Raw genomic sequence first — 22,595 nt, forward strand, 5'->3', positions numbered from 1 at the left:
CCATTCCCTCAATATTCTCTAATATGGGTTTGTTATTAACAACTAAACTGTTCCAAAAAGGAGCTCCTATGAAGGTAGATTTAATATTCAGAAAGAATCTCAAACAGACTCAGTGCTGAGGTCAGAGTCCGACAGTGGGCTCGATCTCAGAATCCTGAGATCATTACCTGAGCCAAAACCAAGAGTTGGATGCTCAACTGACTGAGCCACCATGTGCCCCTTTTTTTTAACATATCCTTTTTTATCTTCTTCTTTTTTTTTTCTTTTTAAATAGGCTCCATGTTGAGCATAGAGCCCAACATGGGGCTTGAACTCATGACCCTAAGATCAGGACCTGAGCTGAGATCAAGAGTCGGACACTTAACAGAGTTACTGCTTTTCATTCAGTGTCAGGCTTAATATCCCACCAATATCCTTTTTTTTTTTTTTTTCAGTTTTTTAATTGATATGTTCCTTTTGATTCCTATACAACATTGAGAATCAGAACATTACAATACTGTGTGTAGTACTGATATTTTTGTTGTGTATGTGTATTGAGCTATAACAAGTTTACTAGACAGATTAACAGATTGATATATTGATGAATCTATCTATCTATCTATCTATCTATCATCTATCTATCATCTATCTATCTATCTATCATCTATCATCTATCTATCTCTACCTACCTACCTATGTATCTATGTAACTACCTACCCACTCAGGATGTTTATAATAGAATCTCATTATTAGTACCACCAATATGCAAAATAATTTGAAGTCTGTTCAGTTCTATTTGTTCTGCTCATTTTTTCTTTGTATTCCTAGAACCTAGCACAATGCTTGGAATATATTAAGTTAGTAAGTGAATGAATGAGTGAATGCCAGTTATGTGTCTGTAATCCAGCAATTTGTGTCATTAGTTTAATATGCAACTTAAAAAATAATTTATACAAGTGCTGAATCCTACATTTATGATTATAGTTTAATAATAGTTTAAATGGAAATTTTAATAGCTTCTTTGTCTTGATACTTAATTGCCATATGCTTTGGGGTAAATCTACTTTATGGCAATTCAAAATAATATTTTGTTCCATTAACCTGAATAATTGGAGTTAACTATTATTAAATGTGTCATATACTGTATATAGAAGAACAGTTACTTTCCTATGGTCTCATACTACTCTCCTCTTCTCTAATTACCTTTTTAACATTTTATTTTTAGACACTTTTATATGCAGTTGTAAGAAATAATAAAGAGATCCTGTATACTCTTCACCCAGTTTCCTGCAATGACAACTTCTTGCATAACTGTAGCACAGTATCCCAACCAGAAAATTGACTTTGGTACAATCTATCAATCTTATTTAAATTTTTTGAATTTTACATATATCTATGTGTATATATCTATTTAGTTCTATGTAGATTTGTATGACCACCACCATCATGGTAAAGACATAGTAGAGTTCATCACAAGGATCCCTCATGTTATCTTTTATAGCCATGGTCACAGCCTTCCATCCCCTCCCCAAATAACCTCTGGTACACACTAATCTGTTTTCCAACTTTCTGATTTTATCTCTTCAAGAACGTTACATAAGGGGCACCTGGGTGGCTCAGTCGTTAAGCGTCTGCCTTCGGCTCAGGTCATGATCCCAGGGTCCTGGGATCTAGCCCCCCATCGGGCTCCCTGCTCAGCGGGAAGCCTGCTTCTCCCTCTCCCACTCCCCCTGCTTGTGTTCCCTCTCTCATTGTCTCTCTCTCTCTGTCAAATAAATAAATTAAAAAAATCTTAAAAAAAAAACACACCATTTACTTTAAAAAAAAAGAATGTTACATAAATAAAGTCATATAGTATGTAACCATTTGATATTATATTTTTTCACTCTGCATAATTCCTTTCAGATCCACTTAATTTGTCACATGTATTGTCATTCCTTTTTATTGCTGAGTAATATTCCATGGTATGAATAGACAGTTTAATCATTCACTTGTTGAAGGACATTTGGGTTGTTCCTACTTTTTAGCTTCTATGAATAAATATGTGTTCAGGTTTTTATGTGATCATGTCTTCATCTCTCTGGGATAAATGTACAAAAATGTAATTACTGAGCTGTATGATAAGCACATGTTTAGTCTTGCAAGAAACTACCATACTTCTTTCCAGAGTGGCTATAGCATTTTATATTCCCAACAGCAATGCATGAGTAATTTCATTTTCTTCAGAACCTTGCCAGCATTCAGTGATCTTATTTTTTATTTTAGCTGATTTGGTAGGTATATAGTAATATCTCATTGCAGTTTTAATTTGCATTTTCCTAATGGTTAACGATGTTTAACAAATCTTTTCATGTACCATCCAGTATCCTCTTCATTGAAATGGTTTTGTCCATTTTTTAACTGGATGTTTTTTCTTCTTCCTCTCCCTAGACCACACTTGAGTTTTAAGAGTTCTTCATGTATTCTAGATACAAGTCCCTTATGGAATAGATCCCTTGCAGAGAAAGCTCTCTGTGGTTTTCTTTGCATCCTCTGCAGTCTTTCACAGAGCATCTAATAATTTTTAGGAAATCTATTATTTAGCTACTAAAATGTCATGCCTCTTCCTGAAACAAGTTAGCACAAAAATGAACAAAAAACAGTTAAAATTATTTTTTGGGGTAGGGACTGAAAAATCGCCTCAAGCATTTCTTAAGTTAAATTTCTAAAAGCACATAGATATGAGGAAGGTTCTAAACTGTAAAGTCTGGAACTTTGAAATTGATTTTGGTAGCATCAAAATTAAAGGTCTGTTTCTGTCTTTTGATAGGTTCTGTTGCCACTGCGTGCCGTGACCCAGGGGTTCCCATGAATGGGACTCGAAATGGGGATGGACGAGAACCTGGGGACACTGTTGTTTTTCAATGTGACCCAGGATATGAGCTTCAAGGAGAGGAAAGAATAACCTGCATTCAGGTAGAAAATCGATACTTCTGGCAGCCCAGCCCACCAGTCTGTATAGGTATGATTAAAGAACAATTAACATTTTATATAAGTATAAAGGATAAAATGGGTATTGATGTTATTAAGAACAAGATTCTGGAATAGGTTCTATATGGGATCTAAGATTTCAGAGATCTATGAACCCCCCCAAAATGCACAAAATGTTAAATGATCATAATTTTTTTCCTAAGGAGAGAGTCTATAATTTCATTAGATTCTCAATGGTTTAAAGATCCTGACCAAAAAAAAAAAAAAAAAAGAGTTAAGAATTAAAGGTCTTGAAAAGTCTCAATTTTCCATTATCTACTATATAAATGTAGTTATCCACTGCTTTTAAAATTTAAACCGTAGATTCAGATTCTGCATTTGAAATGGGCCATATTCATCTTGTGTCTCTAATAGCTATTTCTTGTAAGAAAGAAAATGTTATCAAAACTTATGTTTGAGTTTAGTTTCAAAGCCTTGGCTTTATATTCAATTCATGAATACTAAAATGTGTTTTTATTTTGGTAATCTAAGATTTGCAGCAACTTGGTTCATACTTCCAACTATCTGCCTTTTGCCTCCATGCTCAGTTCTTGATCCTTCAAACTAGACTCTAGAAAATTAAGATACATACTATATCTCTACTGGTATGAGAAAAGTTAAGGGAATGTACCTACCACCTTTAGCATAAAACCTGATATATAATCTTTTAAAAATCTCATTATTAAGTTTTTAAAATTAAAATTGTCTAATCTCAAACCTTTTACTTCAAGTTTTTTAGAACTGGTGTCATCTTGAATTTACAATAGATTTTGACCAAAGTATGTTCTCTTTATTCAAAATTTTATTTCTTTATACATTCTCTCTTACTATACTGCAAGCAACTTGAGAAAAGATTCCATATCCATTCATTCATGGTTGTATTTCTTATAACATTCAGTATATGCAAATCTAGCACATTTAGGAAACAAAACCTTATTTTTATTCACTTATGCCCAAATCATAAATGCATTTTCAGTAAGCATTCATAGTGATTTTTTTGAGTCACATGGTAATAGGTAAAGTGTTTAGTACTTCAGTCAGAAGGGAACAAACTCAAGCACTCAATTCAGATTCTTTTTACCCCATCTTATAACTTCATATGCAAGAATTGCAAGCTCAAATTCATTAGTCATTTAGTGTGTCCTAGGCATTGTTCTAAACATGGAGGATTTAGCAGTAAAACACAACAAAGAAGTTCCCTTTTCTTGTGAACCTTTCTAGTGAAATTAAAGCTAAAAAAAACAGTCTATATTTTCATATCATATTTTCTGTATTTTACATGTTGGCATTTTTAAAAACAGTTAATGCATAAAGCAAGACATATCTAAAGGCTCAAACCAGCCAGGGAGTAATGACAGTTCTAAACTTCTGTAGAAAATGAAGCAGATAACAAGAAAAAAGCTTATTAAATAAACTCAAAAAAAAAGGCACAAAATAAGGACATAGCTTGAACCAGTTCAAATTTAGCCATATTCCCCTTTACTCTTCATTATTTCCATTTCACATTTATGTTGCTCTTCATGTACCACGGCAAGATTCTAGACCATCAAGCATTGATTAATTTACATTTACCATAAATACACTTATAAAAACAAGGAATAAAATACAGTTAAGAAACATTTTCAAAGAAAAAGAATGAACTTTTCATTTGTTTGTTTACTATTCAGTTAACCTAAAAAAATCCAATTAAATTAAAACACCTCATTCCAAACAATTGGAATTTGACTATCTCATAAAGAGAATCTTTGTGTAAAGAAGAAATGATAGAATACTACAGACTTACTATAGGAGTTTTTGATTTATTATAACTCTTCAAACTAGTTAAAGGGTGTTGCTTATTAGAATTACCAGAAGGCTATATAATGTCAACTGTTATTATGTTTAGAATGCTAAAATATCCAACAGCCTTACACTAGAATTCTAGAAAACACTAAAATACAAAACATAAAGGATGAAAGAGTTTTGTGATAGGCTATTATAAAATTCCATTTGTAGACAAGACTTAAACTTGCAAGTCCTAATTCTAGGGGAAAAAAATAGTGAAACACTAAATCTTTCTTAAATTGAACAGGTTGTGGAAAGTTTTTTTATGGATTGGTGCTGTGTATTATTTTTTGGTAGGAAAGATAGCTTGAGGAGAAGATATGCATTAGAGCTTCTCTGAGGAAGAAAATAACCTAAAAAAAAAAGTCTGAAAAATTGCTAAGGCTGCACAAATCTTGACCTCTGAAACTGATAAGAAAGAACTCCATGATTGGAAATACTATGCCAAAGATTAAACCCTGAAATTTTTAGAAACTCCATAAGTCTATGTCTCAGACCCTGGAGTATAAAGCATTTTGCTTGCATAGAGAAGTAGTTAGCCTTTAAGCAAGTACCAGATAGAGGGACGTCATCTTTAAGAGAGTTAATGGAATTCATTCCAACAAAATTGACATTGTGAAGAATACTTTGACATTGCCAGAGGGAAAGTAGTAGCACTAGATATGAAGGCAAATACAAAGACATTAGTGTGGTGGGCTGCTGCTAAAGTCCGTATACACAAATAAACCTAAATGGGGTCAAAAAAATTAAGATTGGAAAACAGTTGTCAGTGGTTGCCTGTGTAACTGCTTCTTGAGAAACGACACTCAGACCAAATCATTTTAGGTTAGGTTAGGTTCCATGGAACCTAACTAAAAATTTAATTCATAAATCCATTTAACTTAAGGAGAATCTTATTCTGGATGCTTGATGATTAGATACATAAAAATAAAAATGTATTTTCCAAATGCTATTTAAAGTTTAGTATTTTTAAGGCAAAGAAAATTTTCTTTACTCAATATTTGGGATATACAAATGTCAGATAATATCTCTACTTGTCTCAGTGGCTTTTGTAGATTTCCAAAATCAACTACAACAATGAACTATATTGGAAAAACTTCGGTAAATTACTTAAATAATGGCATCAAAAGAATTTTTAGATGATCTTCCCTATATCTTTTGTGATAAAGGATATAAACATATATATATGGACGTGTGCATGTGTATACAATTTCTGACAATAAAAAAGACCAGGGTGCCTGGATGGCTCAGTGGATTAAGCGTCTGCCTTTGGCTCAGGTCATGATCCCAGGGTCCTAGGATGGAGCCCCATGTTGGGATCCCTGCTCAGCCGGGGAGTCTGTTTCTTCCCCTCCCCTTGCTCAAGCTCTCTCTCTCACTCACTCTCTCTCTCTTTCAAATAAATAAAATAAAATCTTAAAAAAAAAAAGACCAATATTTCCTGTGAAAGATAAGGAAAATTGAAACAAATGTGCTCTCCTAGGCTCCCCCAAATTACACATAATTCCACTACCATAGTTTGTGGGGAAAAAAAACCACAGAGAACATTTTGCTATCATTCTTCTTTTGTACATATTTACATACATATATACATTTGCCATTATTACACATATTTTTCTATTTTTCTCAAATTCACATATAAGTTTACAAGTTCTAAAGATAAAATATGCTATTATTTTTATCAAAATACATAGCTACAAATTAGATTGTTCATTCATCCCCAGTTATTTTTACTATTTTCATAATCAATACAAGGAGCCACTAGCAATTCCACAAACTTTTATGGGATGTGTAGTATGTGCTGAATCCCAGGTTTAAAATAACATATAAGAAACAGTCTTTAGCTTACAGATTAGTGATGAATGCAGACACCTGAATATAATATTTAAGTACATATGGTAAGGGAAATGATGGAGATAAAGGTTGTTGTGCATACTGGAGAAAGTTGAAGAGAGCTGAAGTAGAGTCCAGGCTGGGAATTTCCAGGAAAACTTTCTGGAGGCAGTGACAAATCTTGACACATAAGAGTTCTATATATGTAGAGGAGAAAATACATTTCAGCTGAAATGAATAGCATGGGCAAAGGCATAGAAGTGCCAGGAACTAGAAGCAGTTTGATAGTATTTGAGTGTAAATTATGTGTCTAGAGTGGTGGTTGATGCAATTGGGAAGGTTGCAAGGGTCAGGTCATAAAAATTGTATTGGAGTTGGGGCATTATCATTCAGGCAGTGTGAACCAACTGCAGAATTATGTGCATAGGCATAGTATGATTAGATGTTTTTATTGGGAGAAAGATGAATTGGAGGAAACCAGAGGCATGGGAAACAAGAAGCCATTGCAATAATTCAGGAGGCCGATAAGAATCAGATCTAGAAATATGGTAGCAGGAAGGAAAGAGGAATAGGTTGAAATATATCTATGAGGATCTATGATGCAGAGTCTTGGTAGTGCTTCTTGATGGATTGGCACATGGATGCAGCAAGGAAAAGAGAAGAATCTTAAGCCTCTAGCTTGGGAATATAGGTGGATGACAGCACTAATCAAACAACTTAGAAATGCAAAAGAAGAAACAAATTTGAGTTGAGGTTTGGATATGTCAGATACTCTGTGTTTGATGTACCCATAGGCTATCAGGTAGAGAGAGCTAGTGAGCATTTGGGCATATGGCTTAGAATTAAAAAATTGGATATGGTCAACATGGAAAAATGTAACAGAGCAGAAATCAGAGTTGACTAGGCAAAGAACTCAGGAGAACACTACAATTATAAGATGAAATAGAAGAAGACACACGTGGCAATAAAACTGAAGTCTGTACAAAGACACTAGAAGAAAATTAGAAGTGGAGTTCCAACAAGGAGAATGAATTTAAAGTGAAAGTCAACCCTGAAGAAAGGCTACAGATATGACGAGAAAAATAAAATCAATCAATACAAAAGTCATTCCAAGCTAGGATAGGAAGCGATTGTGTTGGGGGCAGAGAGGCTGAGGGAGATAGCAATGTTTGGAGAGGGAACTAGAGGCGGGAAGAACCTAATAAAGCCATCTTTGAGTCCTTAAGCAACAAAAGTGTTATTATGTCTCTGTAAATATAATTTAAAAGAAAAACAATTCTAAACCCAAATATAAGTTTTCTCAGGATGAATACTTCAGTGCTTTTCTTGGACATTTTTTTTCCTAGTGGTCACCTGCTTTGCTAATCATGTTAGTCTGCCTATATGTAAATATAGCACCCAGGTAAAGAAAGAGCCAATGAGATTAGACCTCCTTTTCAAACTCTTAGTTGTAAAATAAAAAACAAATTATAAATAAATAAGGAGAGACTTTTATTTTTAAAGAACTATTGCAGTGTGGGTGTTGTGGGCGGAACCATTGTGATAGGAAGAACAATGTGACCGTATGATCTACAAGCATCTCAAGAGTTAGGCAAAAGGGATTCTTCTTGTATAGAGTGGAGTATATAAGGCTAGAAAGAACCAGGTAGGAGGAAATGGGATGAAAGGGTGCCTCAATCCATCAGTAGAGCAGAGAATGATGTCTTCCAAGTCCATCCTGTTCTCAGGAGGTGTTGTGTGCTGGCTCAAGGCTGAAGGTGGACCAAAGTTCAGGAGCTCAGAGGAAGGATGAAAGCTTAACCAAAGTTTGGTTACAAGCATATTATTCCTATTAATGAGTGAATTCAGCTAATCATTTGAGTGAAAGAATGGTAATCTACAGGGTCTTATCACAGGAAAATAAGGGGGTTCCTTTAAGGGGTCCTATCTCATACATGATAAGTGAGTTTTATCTCAGTCATATGGGGAAGGGTGGTTCCTCACAGTAAGCTCATTTAACCAACACAAAAGGGTGAGGGCATTTCTTTTTTTTTTTTTTAATTTTTTATTGTTATGTTAATCACCATACATTACATCATTAGTTTTAGATGTAGTGTTCCATGATTCATTGTTTGTGCATAACACCCAATGCTCCATGCAGAACGTGCCCTCTTTAATACCCATCACCAGGCTAACCCATCCTCCCACCCCCCTCCCCTCCAGAACCCTCAGTTTGTTTTTCAGAGTCCATCGTCTCTCATGGTTTGTCTCCCCCTCCGATTTCCCCCCCTTCATTCTTCCCCTCCTGCTATCTTCTTCTTCTTTTTTTTTTTTTCTTAACATATATTGCATTATTTGTTTCAGAGGTACAGATCTGAGATTCAACAGTCTTGCACAATTCACAGCACTTACCAGAGCACATACCCTCCCCAGTGTCTATCACCCAGTCACCCCATTCCTCCCACCCCACCCCCCACTCCAGCAACGTGAGGGCATTTCTTAATCATCAGGTAAAACTCAACATTTTCAGTTGAAAAAAAAAAAAGTGAAAAGAAATAGGTCATAAGGAACTTTGTTTTATTTTTTGGATGAAAGACTTCCTGACATGTCTGTGGACAAAGGGGATTAAGCCAGAGAAATTGAAAGTGATAAATGAACCAAGATTCCAGAGAAGGAAGAGTGATTGTGTGAGCAGGTTGAGGGTATTATCCTGATTAATAGGAGGGAATCTTCATCCTCTGGTTGTAGAGAGAAATATTCAGGAGACACTGAAATTTGAAGAGAGGGGACTATAGAAAGTTGACATATTTATGTCTAATCATTTGGTAAGATCCACAAAAAAGTGCAGATGATAGGTAAGCAGTGGTGAATAAATTAAGTCTGAGCAAATAAATATTCTCAATAGAGTAGGGACTGAGGTTATCTACTCTCACTTAGATGCTGAGGCAAGGGTAGTGGAGGGGTGTGGAGAAATGTACTAGCAGACATCCATAATTTAGATGGCAGACATTACCAAATTATAGTGATGATTTTGCATATCTATACTCAGGCAAAGAACAGAGATCTGAATGAAATTGTTGCTAGAACCAAAACTCTCCTTCTTCCAAAACCAGTTTGTTGCTGTCAAAAGAATCCAAAATGTCTGATAACTGAATGGTAAAATTTATGTGAGAAAACTATAATTTTAAAACTCAGATAAGAGAAGAATGTTGGTGCGCTGATTACATTTCTGAGACATCATGCGAACATGATCTGAATCTCTCTTTCCTGTGTGTGTGTGTGTGTGTGTGTGTGTGTTTATATCCCCACTGTCCCACTCCACGACTGGGGTCCTCCTTATCTTCATGGCTCTATTTTTTCTGAAGCTGCCAATTCTATATATTATTTTCAATCATAAACTGTTAAATACAGACTTCAGTGGGCGGAGCAAGATGGCAGAGGAGTAGGAGACCTGGGTTTCGTCTGGTCCCAGGAATTCAGCTAGATAGGGATCAAACCATTCTGAACACCTACGAACTCAACAGGAGATCAAAGAAAAGAATAGCAACAACTCTCTGAACAGAAAAGCGACCACATTCTGGAAGGTAGGGCGTGAGGAGAAGTGAATCCAAGGCGATATTCGGGAAGATAGATGGCGGGGGGAGGGGGCCTCCGTCAGCTCCTACTGGCAAGTGATAGAGCCACAGAGCACAAAATTGGAACTTTTAGAAGTCTGCTCCGCTGAGGGACGTCGCTCCAGTGGCTAAGCGGGGGTGGAACCCTCTCTGGGACAGTGTGGTCTCAGGACCTTCGGGGTCACAGAAAGACCGGGGGTGCCTGAGTGCAGCAGAGCTCCCAGGTATTGGAGCAGGGATGCCGGCTGCAGAGACGGAGCCTAGGAGCGGGCCCTCAGCTCGGGGTTGCCATTAACTGTGATCCGCAGCACAGTCGGGCCACTGCTCCTCCAGCAGGGACCCAACAAGCAACAGATCTGGGGAGACTCCCCTTCCTCCCCTGGGAGGAGTGGCATGGGAGAGCACCACAGGGATCTGCTGGATTTGGAGACTCCACATGGGGTCGGGTACCAGAGATACAAACGCTCGGTCACAGGCCGGGTGAGCACGGAGTGCGGCCGGAGACCAGGGAGATGGGAGTGACTGACTGCTTTTCTCTGGGGGTGCACTGAGGAGTGGGGCCCCGAGTTCTCAGCTCCTCCGGGGTGGAGATTGGGAGGCTGCCATTTCACTCTCATCCTCCAAAACTGTACGGAAAGCTTGCAGGGAACAAAAGCTACGGAGAGCAAACCCGAGCAGATTATTTAGCCCAGAACTGGCAAGGGTGGGGCAATTCTGCCTCCGGCAAAGACATTTGGGAACCATGGCAACAGGCCCCTCCCCCAGAAGATCAGCAAGAACAGCCAGCCAAGACCAAGTTTACCGATCAATGAGAATGGCAGAACTCCAGCACTAGGGGAATACTGCACATAGAATTCATGGCTTTTTTACCATGATTCTTTAGTCTTTCAAAGTTAGTTGTTTTTTTTTTTGAATTTTTCTTTTTCCCTTTTTCAACCACATCTTATCAATCCCTTTTTTAAAAAATATTTTTTTGTTTTTCATTTTTAGAGTCATAGTCTATCCCTTCATAGTAGTTACCCTTATTTTTGGTAAAAATATATAAGTTGTTCTCTCCTCAAAATTTTGAGATACAGTTTCTTCTAACAAATCAAAATATACCCTAAATCTCTAGTATATGGTTTTATTCTAGTCTCCTGCCTGATCACATTCTCTCCCCGCTTTTTTTTTTAAATCCTCTTCTTTCTTTTTTCAACCAACTTCGTATCAATTCCTTTTATAAAATCTTTTATGATTTTCATCTTTATAGTCATATTCCATCCCTTCATCGTATTAACCTTTATTTTTGTACATATATGAGTTTTTCTTTCTTTAAAATTTTGGGAGGCACTTTCTTCTAACAGACCAAAATACACCCAAAGTCTAGTGTGTGGCACTGATCTATGCACCAGCCTGATCATATTTGATCATATTCTGTTTGTTTTGTTTTGTTTTGTTTTTGTTTGTTTTTATCTTTTCCTTTTTCTTTTTTTTTTTCTTTTTCTTTTTTCTTTCTTTCCCTTTCTTTTCCCCCAATTTCAGGTCTTTTCTGATTTGTTTAGTGTCTATTTTCTGGGGTCATTGTTACCCTGTTAGCATTTTGTTCTCACACTCATCTATTCTCCTCTGTACAAAATGACAAGACGGAAAAAATCACCTCAACAAAAAGAACAAGAGGCAGTACTGACTGTCAGGGGCCTAATCAAGATGACATTAGTAAGATGTCGGAAGTAGAGTTCAGAATGATGATTTTAAAGATACTAGCTGGGCTTGAAAAAAGCATGGAAGTTATTAGAGAAATCCTTTCTGGAGAAATAAAAGAACTAAAATCTAACCAAGTTGAAATCAAAAAGGATATTAATGATGTGCAATCAAAAATGGAGGTTCTAACTGCTAGGATAAATGAGGCAGAAGAAAGAATCAGTGAGATAGAAGACCAAATGATGGAAAATAAAGAAGCTGAGAAAAAGAGAGATAAACAACTACTGGATCACAAGGGCAGAATTCGAGAGATAAGCGATACCATAAGACAAAACAACATTAGAATAATTGGGATCCCAGAAGAAGAAGAAAGAGAGAGAGGGGCAGAAGGTATATTGGAGCAAATTATAGCAGAGAACTTCCCTAATTTGGGGAAAGAAACAGGCACCAAAATCCAGGAGGTACAGAGAACCCCTCTCAAAATCAATAAAAATAGGTCAATACCCCAACATCTAATAGTAAAACTTATGAGTCTCAGAGACAAAGAAAAATCCTGAAAGCAGCTCGGAAGAAGAGATATGTAACCTACAATGGTAGAAATATTAGACTGGCAACAGACCTATCCACAGAGACCTGGCAGGCCAAAAAGGACTGACATGATATATTCAGAGCACTAAATGAGAAAAATATGCAGCCAAGAATACTATATCCAGCTAGGCTGTCATTCAAAAAATAGGAGAGATAAAAAAGGAGAAATAAAAAGCTTCCAGGACAAACAAAAACTAAAGGAATTTGCAAACACAAAACCAGCCCTACAAGAAATATTGAAAGGGGTCCTCTAAGCAGAGAGAGAGCCTAAAAGCAACATAGACCAGAAAGGAACACACACAATATACGGTAACAGTCACCTTACAGGCAAGACGATGGCACTAAATTCATATCTTCAAATAGTTACCCTGAATGTAAATGGGCTAAATGCCCCAATCAAAAGACACAGGCCATGAGATTGGATAAAAAAACAAGACCATCGATATGCTGTCTGCAAGAGACTCATTTTAGACCCAAAGCAACCCCAGATTGAAAGTGGGTGAGTGGAAAACCATTTACCATGCTAATGGACACCAAAAGAAAGCTGGGGTGGCAATCCTTATATCAGACAAATTAGATTTTAAACCAAAGACTGTAATAAGAGATGAGGAAGGACACTATATCATACTTAAAGGGTCTATCCAACAAGATCTAACAATTTTAATATCTATGCCCCTAACATGGGAACAGCCAATTATATAAGACAATTAATAACAAAAGCAAAGAAACACATTGACAACAATACAATAATAGTGGGGGACTTTAACATCCCCCCTCACTGAAATGGACAGATCATCTAAGCAAAAGATCAACAGGGAAATAAAGACTTTAAATGACACATTGGACCAAATGGACTTCACAGATATATTCAGAACATTCCATCCCAAAGCAAAAGAATACGCATTCTTCTCTAGTGCCCATGGAACATTCTCCAGAATAGATCACATCCTAGGTCACAAATCAGGTCTCAACCGGTACCAAAAGTTTGGGATCATTCCCTGCATATTTTCAGACCACAGTGCTTTGAAACTAGAACTCAATCACAAGAGGAAAGTCAGAAAGAACTCAAATATATGGAGGCTAAAGAGCATCCTACTAAAGAATGAATGGGTCAACCAGGAAATTAAAGAAGAATTAAAAAAATTCATGGAAACCAATGAAAATGAAAACACAACTGTTCAAAATCTTTGGGATGCAGCAAAGGCAGTCCTAAGAGGAAAGTATATAGCAATACAAGCCTTTCTCAAGAAACAAGAAAGGTCTCAAATACACAACCTAACCCTACACCTAAAGGAGCTGGAGAAAGAACAGCAAATAAAGCCTAAACCCAGCAGGAGAAGAGAAATAATAAAGATCAGAGCAGAAATCAATGAAATAGAAACCAAAAGAACAGTAGAACAGATCAACGAAACTAGGAGCTGGTTCTTTGAAAGAATTAACAAGATTGATAAACCCCTGGCCAGACTTATCAAAAAGAAAAGAGAAATGACCCAAATAAACAAAACCATGAATGAAAGAGATCACAACCAACACCAAAGAAATACAATTATAAGAACATATTATGAGCCACTATATGCTAGCAAATTAAATAATCTGGAAGAAATGGATGCATTCCTAGAGATGTATCAACTACCAAAACTGAACCAGGAAGAAATAGAAAACCTGAACAGACCTATAACCACTAAGGAAATTGAAGCAGTCATCAAAAATCTCCCAACAAACAAAAGCCCAGGGCCAGATGGCTTCCCAGGGGAGTTCTACCAAACATTTAAAGAAGAATTAATACCTATTCTTCTGAAACTGTTCCAAAAAATAGAAATGGAAGGAAAACTTCCAAACTCGTTTTATGAGGCCACCATTACCTTGATCCCCAAACCAGACATAGACCCCATCAAAAAGGAGAATTATAGACCAATTTCCTTGATGAACATGGATGCAGAAATTCTCACCAAAATACTAGCCAATAGGATCCAACAGTACATTAAAAAGATTATTCACCACGACCAAGTGGGATTTATCCCTGGGCTGCAAGTTTGGTTCAACATCCGCAAATCAATCAATGTGATACAATACATTAATAAAAGAAAGAACAAGAACCATATGATCCTCTCAATAGATGCAGAAAAAGCATTTGACAAAGTACAGCATTCTTTCTTGATCAAACTCTTCAGAGTATAGGAATAGAGGGTACATACTTCAATATCATAAAAGCCATCTATGAAAAACCCACAGAGTATATCATTCTCAATGGGGAAAAACTGAGAGCTTTCTCCCTAAGGTCAAGAATGCAGCAGGGATGTCCACTATCACCACTGCTATTCAACATAGTATTAGAAGTCCTAGCCACAGCAATCAGACAACAAAAAGAAATAAAAGGCATCCAAATCAGCAAAGAAGAAGTCAATCTCTCACTCTTTGCAGATGATATGATACTTTATGTGGAAAACTCAAAAGACTCCACCCCAAAACTGCTAGAACTCATACAGGAATTCAGTAAAGTGGCAGGATATAAAATCAATACACAGAAATCAGTGGCATTCCTATACACCAACAACAAGAAAGAAGAAAGAGAAATTAAGGAGTCGATCCCATTTACAATTGCACCCAAAACCATAAGATACCTAGGCATAAATCTAACCAAAGAGGCAAAGGATCTGTACTCAGAAAACTATAAAATACTCATGAAAGAAATTGAGGAAGACACAAAGAAATGGAAAAACGTTCCATGCTCATGAATTGGAAGAACAAATATTGTGAAGATGTCAATGCTACCTAGAGCAATCTACACATTTAATGCAATCCCCATCAAAATACCATCCACTTTTTTCAAAGAAATGGAACAAATAATCCTAAAATTTGTATGGACCCAGAAAAGACCCGACTAGCCAGAGGAATGTTGAAAAAGAAAGCAAAGCTGGCGGCATCACAGTTCCGGACTTCCAGCTCTATTACAAAGCTGTCATCATCAAGACAGTATGGTCCTGGCACAAAAACAGACACATAGATCAATGGAACAGAATAGAGAGCCCAGAAATGGACCCTCAACTCTATGGTCAACTCATCTTTGACAAAGCAGGAAAGAATGTCCAATGGAAAAAGACAGTCTCTTCAACAAATGGTGTTGGGAAAATTGGACAGCCACATGCAGAAGAATGAAACTGGACCATTTCCTTACACCACACACAAAAATAGACTCCAAATGCTTGAAAGACCTCAATGTGAGACAGGAGTCCATCAAAATCCTAAAGAAGAACTCAGGCAGCAACCTCTTCGACCTCAGCTGCAGCAACTTCTTCCTAGAAACGTCGCCAAAAGCAAGGGAAGCAAGGGCAAAAATGAACTATTGGGACTTCATCAAGATAAAAAGCTTTTGAACAGCAAAAGAAACAGTCAGCAAAACCAAAAGACAACCGACAGAATGGGAGAAGATATTTGCAAATGACATATCAGATAAAGGGCTAGTATCCAAAATCTATAAAGAACTTATCAAACTCAACACCCAAAGAACAAATAATCCAATCAAGAAACGGCCAGAAGACATAAACAGACATTTTTCCAAAGAAGACATCCAAATGGCCAACAGACACGTGAAAAAGTGCTCAACATCCTCAGCATCAGGGAAATCCAAATCAAAACCTCAACGATATACCACCTCACACCAGTCAGAATGGCTAAAATGAACAAGTCAGGAAATGACAGATGTTGGCGGGGATGCGGAGAAAGGGGAACCCTGCTACACTGTTGGTGGGAATGCAAGCTGGTGCAGCCACTCTGGAAAACAGTATGGAGGTTCCTCAAAAAGCTGAAAATAGAGCTACCATATGATCCAGCAATTGCACTACTGGGTATTTACCCCAACGATACAAATGTAGGGTTCCAATGGGGTACGTGCACCCCAATGTTTATAGCAGCAATGTCCACAATAGCCAAACTATGGAAAGAGCCAAGATGTCCATCAACAGATGAATGGATAAAGAAGAGGTGGTGTATATATACAATGGAATATTATGCAGCCATCAAAAGGAATGAAATCTTGCCATTTGCAACGACGTGGATAGACCTGGAGAGTGTTATGCTGAGCGAAATAAGTCAATCAGAGAAAGACATGTATCATATGACCTCACTGATATGAGGAATTCTTAATCTCAGGAAAGAAACTGAGGGTTGCTGGAGTGGTGGGGGTGGGAGGGATGGGGTGGCTGGGTGATAGACATTGGGGAGGGTATGTGCTATGGTGAGCGCTGTGAATTGTGCAAGACTGTTGAATCACAGATCTGTACCTCTGAAACAAATAATATACTATTATGTTTAAAAAAAAAAAGAAGAAGAAGAAGATAGCAGGAGGGGAAGAATGAAGTAGGGGAAATCGGAGGGGGAGATGAACCATGAGAGACAATGGACTCTGAAAAACAAACTGAGGGTTCTAGAGGGGAGGGGGGTGGGAGGATGGGTTAGCCTGGTGATGGGTATTAAAGAGGGCACATTCTGCATGGAGCACTGGGTGTTATATGCAAACAATGAATCATGGAGCACTGCAAAACTAATGACGTAATGTATGGTGATTAACATAACATAATAATTAAAAAAATTAAAAAAAATACAGATTTCACAATTATCCCTTAAAGAATGTATTCTTTGAATTTCACTGACAAGTTTTGGAGCCTCTTTATCGAAGTATTACTGAAACCTTTGTTTGGGGCTGTAATAACTGTAGTATGTGTCTGTTTTCATCAACAAGTCAGACAACTAGAATTTAGGGATATGGTAACATTCAGTATAAGAGTGTTTTATTGTAAAATGCTGTAGATTCACAGATAATTATCCATTCTCACTCATTCAGTATTGTCAAAGACTCTTCCTCCATAAATACATAAAGAAAAGGTACCAGGGAAGATGTCATGAGCCAACTATCTCATGTCCCATTATTCCACTTATTAGAGATTTTGTTTTGCTTTGTTTTGTTTCTAACTTTTTCCTGCAAGCTTCATATTTGTTCTTAGCAACCATGGGAAAACCATCTATACCCTTCTCAATGCTTATTTTTTACATGAAACAAAATAGTATTAGAAAGGGAGGGAAGTACGTATGTAATTTTGAAGCCAGTGAAGAAGCTAAATTCAATGTAACTATGTACATATGTCTTTAATATCTTAATGGTCTTTCTTGAAAGACAATACAGTATTCTCAACCATCCAATACTAGAAAGAGTCAGATGTGTATGAAATCTTCTGAATTTTTTAGAGAAGTGTTTATACAAATATTGATAGCTAATAAATTTTATTAATCACTTAAGGGTTTGTTTGTTTGTTTGTTTAAATTAAAGCACCCTGTGGAGGCAATTTAACAGGATCTTCAGGCTTTATTCTTTCACCAAACTTCCCTCATCCATATCCCCATAGCAGGGACTGTGACTGGACTATCACCGTCAACACAGACTATGTTATCTCCTTGGCATTTATCAGGTGAGTTCCTGTACATTTCTACATTTTAAAAAATCTTTTCTTGTCATTTTACCTTAGCATTTGCACTAGGCAAAGTTTTATTTCTGTATATGCCATTTTAATTCATCTTTATTAATTCCAGTACCAATACTTTGCAATCAGCAGTTTGCAGCCTTGTGTAATCGTATAGATGACTGTGTGGTTCTGAAGGCTAGTGGGTGAGCACCTTCACCAGATTTCAGGGTAGAGGAAGCATGTTAGAGGTCAAGTGGTTTATTGTCTCTCATGAAATGTGATCTCTTTATAACCTTTCCTCTCTCCCTGTATTTACCATCACTGCTTCAAAAAATTCAGTTTTTCCAAAACCTCAAGATTAAAAGGTCACTATTTCTCAGGATTTTTTTCTCCTATTTGTGTGCCACCCAAAATCTTTTTGTAGTATCTAAATACCCATATGTGCAACATTACCATTCGGCTTGTGAAAACATGTATTCTACCTGTTATTTTTATGGTGATCTCATTAAGTCAAGCTGACCGAGAAGAGATGAGTCATTCCCATATGATTTCTCAGCGTAACTTGTCTCATGATAGAGCTTTACTTGGGAGTGTTCCAGAATTTACATATGTTGGTTAGTAACATCAACTGCAGGGTAGGCTTAGTACTGACGTAGCCGAGGATCCAGCTTCCTGTGTGGGAGAGAAGGTGGCTGACTTCGAGCCCAAACTCTGCCACCGCTATCTGTGTTATCTCGGGTCGGTTATTTTTTGGTATGAACCTGTTTCTTCACAGAGAACTTATACCTATTGTCACAAAACCTGGTCTAACCCTTTCCCTTAATATTTCAGTGGGAGGGTTTAGGTATCAGCAACTCAAAGAGTTCTTTAAGCAGAAATGTTCCTAATCTTCAGTGTCCAAGATTGATGTGCTTTGGCTCTGATAACACAGCCCCTCCTGCTGGTGTGTTAAAGCTGCTTGGTATTTATGTAAAATATTAAGGTTAAATGTATACTTTGTTCTAATATATTGAAACCAGGTTTAAAAACAATTTGAAGTCATAAAAATTTGTAGAAGTATACATATGCCAACTTTTTATTTCTATAATTTGTAGTAATACATTGATAATTGGTAATAACAAAGCAACAGTGATAGTTATGTTAGTTATATGCCAGAACCCAGTTATCAGACAACTTGCTGAGGTTATTATACTCATCATTACAGTTGAGAAAATGGCAGTACAGACAGAAGAAATGTCAATTTGAATGATACAGGCCTTAGTGGACTTAGAAAATTATTGTAGTTAATAAATGAGTGGTAGAAGGCTCTATTAGATGAAACGCATGACCTAAATTTGATTTCCAGCTGTGTTATTTATTATGTGACCCTAGAGAGATCACTGACATTCAGGGCCTTAGTGTACTCATTGAGAAAATGGAAATGATAATCCCTTCCTTATACCACAGGATTATTGACAAGACCAAGTTAATATTTATGAAACTGACTTATAAAATAGAATGTCCTATTAGAATGTACTCTCCTTTTTTTTTTTTTTTTTTTTTTTCCAGGAGAAATAGTCATTACAGCTAGGATTCTAAAATTTCCTAAAAAAAAAAAAAAAGACTTCTTTGTTTTATTCCCATTTTTAAAGAAGTTACAGAGCAATATTTCAAGGTACTTATTTAGGCCCAAACTAGAAATTAAAAAGAAATGGGCCTCAGTCCATTGTTAAATAGGCTTTTGGGTTTCTGAGGATAATACATACGGCTATATCATTTATAAAGCACTTGCTTCTAGTGATTCTGCCAACAGTAATGTAGGTAAGGAAGTTGTAATACTCATTAAATCTTAACGCTGAAAGAAATGTAGTTCAAAAAGGTTGTGTTTTACCCCAGAGGGGTAGTAACAAAATAAGGCCTTATCCTCTGATTTCTGCTATATTAACAGCAAAAATTACCAAAATTTAGGCCTTATACCCACCAAAAGATTTCAAGAGTAATTAATTGATTTAGACTTAATGGAGATAGATACTGAATAAATTAAACAGACTAGAACAATGTGGTGGTCCCCTAACTTTCTCATGTTATGGGGCCCCTTATTTATTGAAGTTTAGAAACCCTGCATTACACCAGTCTTTCTTCACTATTTATGCACAAGTAAACTAGCTGGATTCCTGTCCCTTATACATGCGTATGTAAAGATTTAGAATTGTTGTGGAAATTTAACCTCTATAAATCCAGTAGATTTGGAAAGAACATTTCTTACCTTACAAGTTTCTTATTTATATGCAAAGATGATAAAATTTGACAAGATAGTTTTTCCACTGATAGATGTTTAACAATTGCAAGCTTTACTGGTTTTATTTAATATCACGAACTTGTTGACTTTTCTTAATGACCCAACTGAGTCCATCCTTTTCTCTGCTACAGTATGATCTAGGTAATAGATAAATGATTGTATGTCCTTGGCTTCTAAATATTTGGGTTCTATAATCATTATGGGACACTTATCATACTTTTGAAGGTTGTTAAGGCAAATCTGGAATATCAAAATATTGATTTGAATAATTTACATGCTAAAATGTCCTTATTTACACATTATTTAATTTTGACAAACAGGGTGTTGGTTTGATTTCTCTTACATCAAGTTCTAAAAGAAGAAAATATATTTACTTTCAGGAAAAAGAATACCTAATACAATGTGCAGGACTTCATTTGAGTAATTTAAATGTAAATTTTGTATTTCAAACTTTTGCTTGAATCGGATATGTAGAGTTGAATTTTAAACAGCAAATATGCTTGTAAATTTTGAAGTTCAAGTCAAATAGTATCATTGACAAAGAAAAAAGTTTGCATTTTCATGATGCAAAATATCTGGATGAAAAATTTTTAAAATAGATGTTGTCCTCCATGTTTAATGGATATAAAATAACTTACGTAAGTATATGTAGCTAACAAGGGCAGAAGCAAGGCTTGAACTTAGTATCTCTGACTCCAAACCTCGTACCCTTTCATTAGAAATTGGCTTACTATCATTTGTATTCCTGTAGACACAGTGACAACGTAGAAATATTTGAAAATATCAAGATGTCTTTTCTCTTTTGCACTGCTTTGATATTCATATTCAATGTGTTGCCAGGTAAATTTTCAACTTAGTTTTCGTTGATGAGGTCTGTTGTTTTTAAAGATATTGACTGAATTAATATATGATTATTGACTATTACACTTAACACCTTAGCAGTAATAATTCCAATTCCTTTTCTTTCTCCCTCTCTCTCTTTTTTTAGTTTTAGCATAGAACCTAACTATGACTTCCTCTATATATATGATGGACCAGACAGTAATAGCCCGCTCATTGGAAGCTTTCAAGACAGCAAGTTACCAGAGAGAATAGAGAGCAGCTCAAATACTATGCATTTGGCTTTTCGGAGTGATGGATCTGTTAGTTACACTGGATTTCATTTAGAATATAAAGGTAAATGTGAACATTAGATTTCAGCAGCATGATTTAGATTGTATTTTATACAGGAAAATAATTCTGTATTGGCCATTGTCAGTGGTTAGTTATCTGTGTATTTCTTAATGCAGATTACCTACAATTCATCTTATAAAAGGGCTCTCACTGTAGACTTTTCATATCAGTGAGAAGGAAATTAGCATTTCTCTAATTACTACCAAAGGAAATGTATCAGGCAAACAAATTAGCAATTAGTACATTGTGGTAGTTGGCTAAGACCACAAAATATTTAAAAAAAAAACAACAACAAATTTTTTTGGAAGCTGAAGATTCACTCATCTTTATTCAGAGACTACTCTCAGTGATAAGAACAAAGTATCCTGATAATTACATTTCAGAAAGTGTCTAAAGATATTTGAATGTGTCAATATTCAGAATAGAGAAAATAAAATATAGTGATAATTATAATATTTTAGAATATTTCTGCAAGTATTTAAACGAATTACAGTGCCTATGGATGTTTATAAATACATTTTTCTTAACTTTTATTCTATGACTATGAGAAAAAATATATCTTAGTTGTTTAAATTAAAAATTTTTTTTCCAATAATTGAGTTCAAAAATGATATACTGATAATTTATCTCAAGTTATCAATTGAGTACTAAAAATATATATTTTGGATTTGTTACCACTTGTTTTTTTTATTATGAAATATTTTCAATAACTGAAGATTATACAGAATAACAAAACAAACTTCATAGTATCCACCCTCCAACCTGACAAACTTTAATATTGTGCCATATTTGCTTCAGATCTCTTTATTCTTGTCTTAAGAAATATAATATTAAATATACAATTGAAACTCCTTTTGCATTTGCCATGGAACGGGGGGTATGTCTCTTCAAGTCTATCAAAAGAAGTAAAGATTAATTCCACAACTTTACATGGCATGGTCTAAGGAAGGCTTTCATAGGGAGAGGGAAAACTCACAAATTAGCAATATACAGATGCTTGGAATCCTCCGATAACTCCAACAAAATTTGGGAATGCATGCCGAGGCCATGTTATCTACTGGATATAGAAATGATGTGGATTTCATTACATTGGAAAGGCTGAGCCCTCTATGAGTCTCTCATCTTACAGATGAAAGTAAGAAAATGGCCTTATCAGTGAAAGAATTTACAAGCTGCTTGACA

General features: G+C 36.0%; 1 protein-coding gene across 6 annotated transcripts in view; it reads left to right on the plus strand.

Moving 5' to 3' along the window:
• CSMD3 (CUB and Sushi multiple domains 3) overlaps nt 1–22,595 on the plus strand; it is a 1,190,044-nt gene that overhangs the window by 907,300 nt on the left and 260,149 nt on the right. For all 6 annotated transcript variants that reach the window (XM_078072078.1, XM_078072080.1, XM_078072079.1 and 3 more), the window contains 3 exons: nt 2,789–2,980; nt 17,830–17,968; nt 21,229–21,416. In XM_078072078.1, the coding sequence (XP_077928204.1) occupies nt 2,789–2,980; nt 17,830–17,968; nt 21,229–21,416 (519 nt within the window). The remainder of the gene's footprint in view (nt 1–2,788; nt 2,981–17,829; nt 17,969–21,228; nt 21,417–22,595) is intronic.

The sequence above is a fragment of the Halichoerus grypus genome, chromosome 5, assembly GCF_964656455.1.
Source record: "Halichoerus grypus chromosome 5, mHalGry1.hap1.1, whole genome shotgun sequence".
Taxonomy (NCBI): domain Eukaryota; kingdom Metazoa; phylum Chordata; class Mammalia; order Carnivora; family Phocidae; genus Halichoerus; species Halichoerus grypus.